The following is a 12,547-nucleotide window of genomic DNA, read 5'->3' on the forward strand; positions in this document are numbered from 1 at the left end:
CTAACATAATTTCAACAAAGATCAAAATACATGTTAAACTGTTTTTGTTTTCTAGCAGAGAATATCATTTTGGATCTGAGTTGTGTTATTTCGCACAATTTAACACATTTTACGTTCAGAATAATTTATTTAACCCTGATATTTATAATATTAGATTGAATTGATATATTATTAAATGTAAATGTAAAAACATTATCAGTAGGACTCGGGGGCTGTATGGCCCTTATGAAAGATTTTTAAGCAAATTATAAGCATTTTAAATTGTAAACATGCGCTTTATTTATTTACTATTATCTTTCATATATTTATTAATTTATCAGAGGTAGGTAGTATAGTTAAAATGAAGGGGTGCTACTAGGACTTATTATAAATAATTATATACAATTATAAATGCTTCTATAGTACTTATTGTTGACCATTGTTAGGTAGGTAATACTAAGTATTATATTTATTATTTGTATACATAGTACATACTATTACTATACATGGTTTGTAGTCTGTAGTCTGTAGAACATAAAAACCTAAAAACTAAAAAGATTTTTATAATTATATGGCAATAGGCATACTATGATAGAGGCCAAGGGATTTGAGTACTTAGAAAAAAACCAAGATATGGGAGCAAAAATATTTATTATTTGTAAAAGGGTCAATCAAAATGTAGTTTATCATCAAGTAAAACCACTAAAACTTGAAATATTTTTTATGGAGCCATGAAATTGTCATTCAAAAATGTTTCTATTGAATGAATTAAATTAATTTTATATTATCATTCTACAACACATTTACCCCCACCCCAAGTACAAAACCACAATAATAATCTATGAATCAAGGAATAATAAAGAAATCTTTATTATAAGAAAGTTTATTATTGTCAAATGATTCCTAAAAGACAGCAACAATACCACTATTTATTCTAAAATAATGGTATTAGATATCAAATGATAACAGTTCGTAAACAAACTACTATATTTTAACTATAGTATTTAACGTTTTCAGAAGCACATTATAAAAAATATTAATTAGTACACCTCTGAACAAATTAATACTTCTATCATAGTAAAATCATTATTTTAATTCATAAACAAAACAATATACATTTTACAAAGTATTTATAATTGATGACTTAATAGTAATAATATTAAATTGCTGTAGAACATTAGATAATGAATATAAAAAGAAAATTAATTTTACATCATATCATACTGTTCAATTAAAAATATTTATTTTACATAATCAGTGGAAAAATAATATTATGGTACCTTATTTTTAAATTTACTGCTACCATATTATATATGCTTGAATGTAAAATAGAAAAATAAAATACACATTTTATTCTTTTTTAAATATAAATACCATACTACATGAAAAATTGAAAATTACTTAAATTCAATTGTCGTTTTTAAAAAATAATAATAAAAGTAGTTAAAAAATTAGCGGTCCAACTATATTGTTGAAGTTTAGTTTATGGTCTGTACTGTCCCAAAAAAGTGTTACATTTTGGGCACTTATGGTTGACAACATTGCAAGAGTCCATGCAGCAAGGAATTAGACAGCATCCAAAACAGCATCTAAAAAAAAATAAAATTGTACATTAGCTAGGGTTAAACACTATTTGCTCGTTTAAAAAAAAACTTTTAATTTTGTAAAAATACTAAACAATTATAAAACAATACATGTATACAGTGTGAACACAATGATTGCAGGTAACACTAAATATATTTATCAGATGACTGTATTGAAATGAGTTTTTTGGGAACCTAGGAGGTATTAAAGTGCAAATTATAACAAAAATAAATTATCATTCGGCCAAAATATTGAGTATTATCTGAAACTGTGATCATACTGTATAAATAAAAAAATGTTGACTAAATTTTCTATAATTTATAATAATAAAAATTATGAGTTTTGTTATACTAACCCACACAAACACATCAGTATACAACTCCACCAAGCAGAAGATTTAGCTTTCTTTGATGTGCTTGTATGAATGTAATTGCCACATACAGTGCATAAAGTTGATGTACTACTAGGACCCATTGGTTGTGGTACTGTAGCTGGAGGCGATTGAGGCCCTAAAAATAGAAATAACATTTAATAAAACAATCATGACTTCACATAGACACTGATTGAATATTTAATTACCTAGTTTAGGTAATAATAAAGTTTATTTAATTCTTAAATACACAAGCTTATGCCAAGGGCGGTATTATGTAAGATGCGGTTTTTTTTTTTTGGTGCTGGCCGGGCTGTATTTTAAAAAAGTCAATTACAGTAAAACTTCCGTTAATGGTCACCTCTTTAGTCTTTAGAACGGGCGGGACTTTTTTCGCGCAAAAATGACCTTTCGCTTTTCGCCCAAATATTTTAAAACTACTTTACCTTTTTACCCAAGAATATTATAGCACTTTTTGACCACAGTTTTATAATACACACTTTGGAAATCACTTTATTATTTATTTGTGTAAATTAGTTTTATAAAGTCATTTAGCATTACCCAGAGAGTATTACAAGAAGGACACTTTTATTAATCTTCAAAAATATATTGTGTATTTGTGCATTTGTAAGTATTTGTCATTTATTAGTTTATTATAATATAGTGTTAAAAATATATAAAATTTAAAAAAAAAATTTTTTTTATAAAAAATATAAATTGTCAAATTATAGTTATTAAATTTATAATTTATAATAATTAAATGCTATTGATTTAATAAAATCATACCGACTAATCGTTCCTGTTTTATATTGTTGTATTTTTTGCTCGTCGTACTTTAAAAAAATGTGGTCAAAAAGTGTAATATTCTTGGGCGAAAAAAAAGAAGTTTTAAAATCTTTGGGCGAAAAACGAATGGTCATTTTTGGGCTAACAGAGTCTTGCCCCTATAGGACAGTCATCTCTATTAACGGTCAATTTTTTTGATCCCGGCGAGTGTTATGGGAAAAATACATTAACACCTCTATATAACAGGCACTCTAATTAACGGTCACAATTTATACTACATATGTCAAATGGAAATGGAAATTAAATTATTTTTAACAGTTTATCTTAACGAGCATTTATAATGTCGATAACGCAATGAACACGTCGTCTTGTCTGTCTGTGTGACTGTGTATTTATTTTATCATTAGTATTCAGTGTATGTTGAATACGTTTCGAAGTATGTAATTATAATTTCAATGATGCCCAAACAAAAACAAAACAACTAACTTTAGCAGGAAAAATCAAATTGTTAGATTTTTACCAAAAAGAAAATGCACGTACAGTAGCGTACGCAAGATTTTAGTTCGGTTAAGGTTTTCACTACGGAGTGATCAGATCAGAGACCCCTGGAAGCTATGTCCCCCCACCACCACTCTAAAAATAAACTATTAAATATCATCAACATATTATAACACAAAATAATTCTTTCAAATTCCTATTTTTGTATATTAATTGTCTTATCTTATTTTCTTAAAATATAAAATATTTTATAATAACATATTATTTAATATATATATATACTATAAACAAAATAATAAAATAACTAAACAATATTCATTTTTTTGAAAAAAACAACTCATTTTAATTGTAAAGCTTTAATTGTAGCTGAATGCTAAACTATAACTAGAATTTGGTAGTTTAAACTCTAGTCATAAAACCGTGGTGTAAACATTGCCAGTGTCACAAAAATGGTGGCCGTACTTCCGTAATAATGTCGAGTCAGCTAGTTCAGCTTACTATCTTAATAAGTTAATGGTTCAGCTAGTTTTGTGATCAAAATACCACAGTTCATACTTATATATAAATATAATTTATATATAATTATTATATAAATATAAATATAATTTTGATTTTTTGATTTTTACTACTCCAAAAATTGAAATATGTCAATCTTTTAATTACTCTTTTTTAATATAACGTTTTTCGGATTTTGGGAGGATAAGATCAAAAATGTGGGAAATTCTATCTCAAGTAGACTTAATGACGAATTCAAATCTGTATTCAGAATTCTTATCGCTTCATTATATCAATCGGTGCGTTGGAAATAGAACACGTCTATAATCCTATGTTGCGTGTGTGTTAGATAAAGACAGGAAATCATCGCTTCCAATCCCCTTAATTTTAAATTGTTCAACAACGCTATTTTTTTAAGAATATTATTTTTTTTAATGCTAATAAAACTATGGTATTGATCATATAAGCTAGTGTACATTTGTATCTTAATCTAAATGATTCAAAATCTAAATAATATCCAATGATTTATCATAGTAGTGTTCTATATACTATACTAGTAGCTGATAAAAAAAAAAAAAATTGACTATATTAATAGATATTGGTAGCTATAGAGCCAGCTTATTATAATTTTTCCTATAGCTATACGCCTATACCTTATACGACTGCATTAGGTACTATTGATTTTTTATAAATTTCAATAATTAAAATTGGTCTATCAAGTTGAAAAACGGTATATTTTATATTCCTTCGAGTACCTAGTATTTTATATATTCAATTCTTTAATAAAATAAAAAAATAATTAATCGACAATTTAAACAATAGGTATAGCGTTTATTAACAAAATTTGAATATAAGTATTAAAGCGTTATAGGATAAAAGACCGGGAAGGGGGTTTCTTAACACGTTCGCGGTTAGTTACTGCTAGAGCAGTAATTTCAATTTTTTTCAATTCTGATGTAATGCGTCACTTCTACTATAATAATAATTTACAAAACCAACAAATCGGGCATTACTACTAATACAGTACTATTTTTAATGGTATTAGACGAGACTAGAGATGAGACTGACCCATTATGTATATTCATACATTTGGGCACGTAATAATATCACACAATAATATAATTATTCCAAACATTGAGTTTTTTTTATTCCAAAAAAGTGATTTTCTGAGGTAGATACATGAATAACATAAAAAAGTGAGGTGTCCATGAACGTGTTAACCTCAGTCCCGACAGCCCGAGCATGCCTGGAGAATCATCAAAAAATCAATAGTAAATACTCATTATTTTGATTTCTATACTATTTTAACTATTTTACGTAATTTAAATAGTGTTGGTCATTGTACTTCTCATGGATATAACGTCCGGTTAATCATGAGTCATGTTATGTATATACTATATAGTATATTATTATCATGAACAGTAATAATTATAATAAACGATAAAATAACAAATATAAACATAATGGACATATAAAAGAAATTAACTATATATGGTAATATGTATAATTGTTGTTTTATCGCATTTTCGAGTTATTGACATTACGGATTGTCAAATACAACGACGATGGACTATGAGTAAACATTGCAATTGCAAACATGTAAGATTTTAGATAATATAAATTATTAACTTGGCAAACACGAGCAGATGAGTGAAAAAGATTCCAATCCCTTGATAAATCCAACTTCCAAGACGACGTTTTGTCAAAACATTACACTCATTACAGTTAAAAATCAATAACAAAATATTAGTAACCTAGTCTAACAATATTAATTTATAATTGTCATTCATAGGGATAGGGACCACTCTAATCAGTCTAATCCGTCACCTTTAGATTGGAGGTATAGTCAAAATACAGAAGAAGTTAAACTATGATAAAATATTTAAAAAAAAAAAAGAATTTACAGTATCTAAAATATTAAATTGTATAATTTACTATACATATATTAATACTAAAAAATTGAATATAAGCCTGCATAGTAAAACATTATTTGCAAACAGGCAAGACGCCAAGGGGAGGAAAGGGGGCTCCAGCCCCCCAGAAAACAGTTCAGCCCTCTCGCCAGCCCCCCCCCCCACCACTGAAAAATATGTTTGATATAATAAAGTCATAAAACATTATCAATTGAGGAATAAATTGAATTTATTATAAATTATAATAATTGAATTAATGAAGTTTGAACAAATAACATATTTGGTGTTTTTATTATGGATTAACCTACTGGTTACTAGTATTGTCTAATAAGGAAAAAATTTACTACAATTTCAATAAAATATGTTTTGAAATTTGTAAAATAAGAAAAAATCTTTTAGTTATTTATTATTTTCTTTATTGAGTACTAATTACTGGATGAAAATAAATAAACAAATGCATCCCAAATCATTGCATTAAAGTTGAGTCAAACAAATTTATTTGTTCATTACTAAACGTCTAAACACAATTACTTTAATTTATATTTATATTTATGGAATGTAAGTAAAAACAACATAATTATTCATCCACAAAGATATGTAATATTAAAGTAATAAAGAAATTATCATTTTTGTACATCATTATTAATATACTTGTTGAATGTCTGTGATTAAACATTTTCTTATATAAGGTACATAAAAATATTTGACATTGTTCTTAAAACATTTTTAACTATTCAAAAATTTGTACTATGTAGCTAATAGCTATATTATGTTATATAATACGAAAATATTTATATTTTATTTAAATAACCTCATTGATTGTTGATAAACCTTAGCTTAAGACGCTTAGGTATGTAAAAAAAAATATTTGCCCCACTCTGCCCCCCCCTGGAAAAAAATTCTAGTTCCATTTTTAACTGTAAATTACATTTGATAATTAATAATTATAGGTACATACCATTTCTTTCATTTGAATATCACTGAAGTACAATTAATCAAGGACGCCCATTAGGGGGTGCAAGAGGGTGACATGTCACCCCCCTAGAATAGTAAAATTATTGTTATTATTTTAGCTATGAATAATAAATTAACTTTTCTTATGATAGTATTACGAAAATTTACTTATAATTATGATTGTCACCCCCCTAGGTTTTGACAGATGGGCGCCCTTGCATTTAATACTTTTAGATATGACAATCTTATTAATCTAATAGGGCATAATTGTTAACGAATTCGGCGTTTCATATCTTACAATACTACATAATATCAACTTTGCCTAACTGCTTTTTATATCATTAAAAATTATCTCAACTATGGTTCCAGCCCAATTACATATTATTATAACTTATAAACTATTGCATAAGCATAATCTACAACCTAACCGAAAGAACTATGACAATAAATGGCGTAATCAAATCAATAAATACGAGTTTTTAATTTTTATATTATACTCACATTGGATTTGAAGCTGTGAAACAGGCATGGTCGTTTCATTTATATTTTCACTCATGTTTTTTTTTTATTCAAAACGAATAAATCACGAACGTAATATAAAAATATTGCTATAACTGGCCGTCTGCCCTTAAACTTTAAAGAGCAGTACAATGTAGACCTAAGATGTCTTCACTGGTCACCACTCTCCGCCGAAAGTTGTAACTACGTACTACGTAGTTATCGGACGACGACACAACGGACAATAAACGTACGCGTACGCCGTAGTGCCGTACAGACGTATACGTGTATGTACTATGTATTGTGTAGTGGGGTATTTGTATTTTGTTGGTTGTTGGACAGTCTGAGACAACTGCGCGATTACCGATTTCAAACACCGAATCAAAATATTGTGTTTACGACTGAAAAAATAATATCGTCTATGCCCTGTGATGTGATGTTGCCGATGTTGGTATCCGGTCAGAGTTGGTCCTCTGTATAGTACTATACTGTATACATACTATTATTTATGTTGTATTGACACTTCGTTTTTACTAATAATTGTGCTGAATAGTTATTAATCGCTGACACATTAGATTGTATTCAATACATACTGCGTTTTCGTTTGTCGATTGAATACAAACGCACAATACTGTTGTCGTGAATTTTGTGTAATTAATTTACATGTAGCCATTTTTAAATTTTTAATTCATTTTTGCAGTATTAACCGAGAGTATAAAAATTAAAGGGTGAGACTGTGAGAGACAACAATCTTTTACCATATATTTCCCGTCTATTTTTAGAGAGTAGAGACTGAATTTTGAGCCATAGAAAAGATAAAGCAAATTGCACAAGTATTAATAGTGATGACTGATGAACACTCCTCGGTTACAGTAAAGTTATCCGGGATAAACCATAATCAATATTTTGGAATCGTTTATAAATACATTTATACCTACTTGGGTAAAAACAATAATATTCCTGACATGCGGAGTATGGTCGAACCAGCAAGGCAGCAAGTGATGGGCCACCGGAAGAGTACGATTGCGCGCAGGGCTGGCTCGAGGCACGTGCAAACGGTGCATTAGCACCTGGCGGCAATTTTAAGTGGGTAATTAGGGGCGGCAAAAATATTATGAATTTATTGTATTTTAGTTATTATTTATATAATACCTATTAATAAATATAATACAAATTACTGCATGGCGATCACAGCTCGTATAATCACTATCACGATATTTTTAACTTCGCATGTTTATCTCGAACGAGTAATGGGCATACGGGGTACGGCGGAATTGCCAGAATTATTTTCATCATTTTCATTATCTATATTATGAAAAATATAAATTATAATTTGGTTAAAATGACCAAATAGGAAGCAGAATGCCTTTGTAAGCATAACAAAAATTTTAAATTCCTTTTTTCCATTGTTTTCTGGTATGATTTGCTTAACCAAATTAACCCAGTTAGTAAACTTATGCAAGAAATAAATTTTGACATAAGTGCCGCATTAAAATTATTAGAAAGATTATTAATGTACTTTGCAAATTTAAGATCTAATGACTATGAAGCATTTGAGAAGTTTATACTTGAGGCAACAGAACTAGCAAAAGAAATAGATGTAGAACCTATTATTAAACATTCTCAGGGTAGAATTCTGGCACGACGTGTTCGAAGAAATTTCAGTTATGAGAATGTGGTTGAACCGATAAATGACCCAAAACTACATTTGAAAGTTAATTTTTTTAATTTTATTCTCGATGTTGCTATTAATCGTATTACTGAAAGATTTGAACAATTAAAAGAACATAATGATATATTTTTATTTTTGTATGAAATTGAAAAAATCAAAATTATGAAACGCGATGAACTTATAAAACACTGTGCTGATTTACAACTCGTGTTAACAGATGGTGATTTCGCCGATATTAATAGGATTGAAATGGCGGACGAATTAACAGTTTTGACGACAATGGTTCAATCAAATGTATCTCATTGAACTATTAAAATGTGTGATAAATACAGGAGACTTTGCTCCAAATGTATGTATAGCATTGCGTATATTTTTAACACTACCAGTAACGGTCGCCAGTGGAGAACGGAGTTATTCTAAACTCAAACTTATTAAAACATATTTAAGGTCAACCATGGTTCAAGATAGATTAATTGGATTAGCTATGATAGCAATTGAACATGAATTGGCAGAACAACTAAATGACGTTGACATAGTAAAAGATTTTGCTAATGCAAAAGCAAGAAAATGCAGTTTCAAAAAATAACTCATCTTTATGTACTTATTATGAACTATGTACATAACTTTGTTTAGTATTATATACAGTTTAAATACCTAATGATTATGAAAATATTTGTATTTATTAATGAAGAACTGGATTTATTTTAATTTAGATTAGTGTTTTTTTCAATAAAAAGTATATGTTTATTGATTATTAATTTATTTGTAAGTTGTATTGCGGTTTTTGGTATACGTATTATAATTTAATGGACGGACAATTTTTAAATCGCACCGGGCGGCAAGATTGTCGGAAAATTGGTACGGTTGTTTTGATCGTGGAATATTGGTACGGTCGTTAAAAACCAGGGTTTCTTAAACTATGAAAAAACAAAGTTCACTGCCGACCGTATTATGCATTAGTGCGCTCGTAGCCGTAACATAAAACCAGTCTCGCCTGATACTGTCAACTACGTGTTGACACCGGCGTAGTTAGTACTGCAATACAGCGGTTACACAAAAATGTAAAATGAAAATTCAACTTTTTTTTGTTACAAATTTTTTTTTAATATTATTAATAATAATAATTAATACAAATAAGTATAAATATAAATAAAATAATAAACATAATTTTTATTTATATACTTCTGTGAAATTCTTCGAAACAGTCTAGACAAAGTCCTGGCTCATCTTCACACATTGAACAATAAAACGACGTCATTTTTCGTACTCCTTTTGAACTGCATAGTTTACATCTCTTATTCATGATTTTGTTGTTTTTATTTTTAGGTACTTTTTTTGAAAAATGTAATGCATTATTATTTTTTGGTTGTCTTTCGGTAATATTACTTTCCCCAAAATTTAATAAAGTCGAAATAATTTTTAACCGATAGTCATAAAATGACATTTTTTTTACAATTTTATTATACAATAAGTACGAATTAAGTAGTAGGAGTTGTATAATGTATATTCCTAGTTTCTTATACCACCGCAACGTTTTCCTTTTACAAGGATAATAAGAAAGCATTTGATCCTGCCTATCAATGCCCGACATATATTCATTATACTTTATTATGGAAATAGGTTTCGATTTAATTATTCCTCTTTTATCAGTTATATTTACCAAATCGTGTGAATGTTCTGAAGATATTGCGATCACATCTCGTCTGTCTTTCCATTTTACTACGCCAACTCCCTTTTCTGTATATTGATAAATTGCTTCACCTTTCTTCAATTTTTTATCATTTATAGCTTTAGGATTATTTTTTCTATTGGCTCGTAAAGTACCCGTACAGTATGTTTGTTTTTCTAATAATGTGCTAACTTGACACTGTTATAATAATTGTCCATATAGATTGAATGGCCTTTGAAATAATAACCTTCCATTAGTTTTTCTACAACGTATTCGGTATGACTTAAATCTTCTGTAGTACCAGTACCTTCTCCTGAATAAATTAGAACTCTATGAACCAATCCCCACGACTCAGTCATCATGTACAATTTAATCCCGTATTTGTGTATCTTATTTTTTATATACTAAAGATACTTACTTAAAGACTACTTAAAGATAAGTCTTCCTCTAAATAAAACCATAGATTCTACGATTGATAAATTTTTTGATGGCTGGTAAACTTCTTCCATTGTTTTATTGAAATAATTTGTCATTTTATCGATTTTATATAAACGACTTGTAGGACGATAATTTTGTCCTGGATTTTTGCAAAAATGTAAGACTGAGCAATAGCATAAATCGGTTGCGACTCATAGTATTTCGAAAAATATGAAAATTGAAAAGCTCATTGGTTTTCCAGTAGTCTTCTAATCTATTTATGCGAATAGTATCAGTGTGAAATAAAAGAGCAAAAAAATTTTTCATTTCAACAACATCTGTAATTTTCCAATTTGAAATACGAGAATTAGTCCTATCGCTGTTCAAAAAGACTTCCACTGCATATGAATTTTGCCTCTTCAACTAAAAACTCCCAAAATGTGTTTGTAACAAATAAATTTAAATAATCGATTGGGTCGATACCTTTAGGAAATTTTTAAGTCCGGGTGTTTCAGAAAAAGGAATGTCTTTAACTTGAGGACGAAAAGTAGACCAGTTATAATTGTTTTCACAGCTAATCTGTGGTGGAGCTAAATCTGTTTCAGTAAGCGATTCAGATGATTGTTCCTGGCCATCGACAATATTTTGTTCAGCTGTATTATTTTGATCGTAATCGTAATCTCCAGAATCACCCTCGCCTAAATTATCACTCCCAGAATTAAGATCAAATTCTTCGTCTGACATTAGAAAATCTCCATTATTAATCATATTGAGTATTTCTTCATCAGTAAGAATAGAAGCCATTATACTATCACTAATAGATTCAGTATACACAACTATATAATTTTTAGAACTATGACTACGACAATGTACGTACTATGTACGTTGAAGAATGACTATATAAAAGATAAAACTGTATAATATTTCAACAATAATAATTTGGTGTTTTGGAAACAGTTATGTCCATATATATTCATATTATATAGTATATACTACGATATAATTAATTTCGACGAAAATATAAATGACTATCAAACATAAAAGATAAAATTGTATAATATTTCAACAATAATAATTTGGTATTTTGGAAACATTTATGTACATATATATTCATATTATATACTAAGATTTAATTAATTTCGACAAAAATATAAATTGGGAAAAATATTCTATAAATAATTCGAAACTTAAATCAAATTATACCATTCAATTCTACACGAGTTAACCAATCTTTTAATAAATAAATAAATAACATCCAATAAAAACCGATCCCGTGACTATAACTTACAAATGGATAGTCTTATTGTCAACAACGTATTGACAGCGGCCACCGCTAAAATATACTTAACTTTAATATAAACTTCATGAAACTATTACCAGTTACGTAAATAAAGAAATTAAAATGGACATTTTTTTAAATGGTTCATACCCACTTTGCCGAATCCCAATTCGCCGACAACTCAGTTTGCCGACAAATATACCAGTTTTAAAATATTTTTAAAATATTCCCTTTTTGCCGACGTCTTGGTTCACCGACAAATTATTAATAAAGTTTCAATTTTTACGATTCGCCGACAGTGGATGGTACATTTAAATCCGCCCCCCAATTATTTATGCAAATATACACATAACACTGTTTTGTAATGGGTGTTATAGTGCCAGTGGTTATGGTATGTTATTATTTCAAACATTAATATATATATTAACATATT

At 28.4% G+C, this 12,547-nt stretch overlaps 1 protein-coding gene across 1 annotated transcript; it reads right to left on the reverse strand.

Annotated features, from left to right (window-relative positions):
- Nucleotides 1-1,054: 1,054 nt before the first annotated feature.
- LOC132918017 (lipopolysaccharide-induced tumor necrosis factor-alpha factor homolog) lies at nucleotides 1,055-7,340 on the reverse strand. Its single transcript, XM_060979068.1, has 3 exons — nucleotides 7,081-7,340; nucleotides 1,919-2,072; nucleotides 1,055-1,568 (listed from the first exon to the last, which is right to left on the reverse strand). The coding sequence occupies exons 1-3, from the start codon at nucleotides 7,133-7,135 to the stop codon at nucleotides 1,463-1,465; spliced, it is 315 nt and encodes a 104-aa protein (XP_060835051.1). The 5' UTR covers nucleotides 7,136-7,340; the 3' UTR covers nucleotides 1,055-1,462.
- Between the last annotated feature and the right edge of the window lie 5,207 nt (nucleotides 7,341-12,547).

The sequence above is a fragment of the Rhopalosiphum padi genome, chromosome 1 (assembly GCF_020882245.1).
Source record: "Rhopalosiphum padi isolate XX-2018 chromosome 1, ASM2088224v1, whole genome shotgun sequence".
In the NCBI taxonomy this organism is placed as follows: domain Eukaryota; kingdom Metazoa; phylum Arthropoda; class Insecta; order Hemiptera; family Aphididae; genus Rhopalosiphum; species Rhopalosiphum padi.

Excerpts from the sequence above, each read along its gene's own strand:
- LOC132918017 (XM_060979068.1), bottom strand. The coding sequence starts at position 7,135 with ATGAGTGAAAATATAAATGAAACGACCATGCCTGTTTCACAGCTTCAA. Across the intron at positions 2,073-7,080 it reads TTCACAGCTTCAAATCCAAT|GGCCTCAATCGCCTCCAGCT; the intron begins GTGAGTATAATA and ends TTCTATTTTTAG. Across the intron at positions 1,569-1,918 it reads ATACTGATGTGTTTGTGTGG|ATGCTGTTTTGGATGCTGTC; the intron begins GTTAGTATAACA and ends ATTTTTTTTTAG.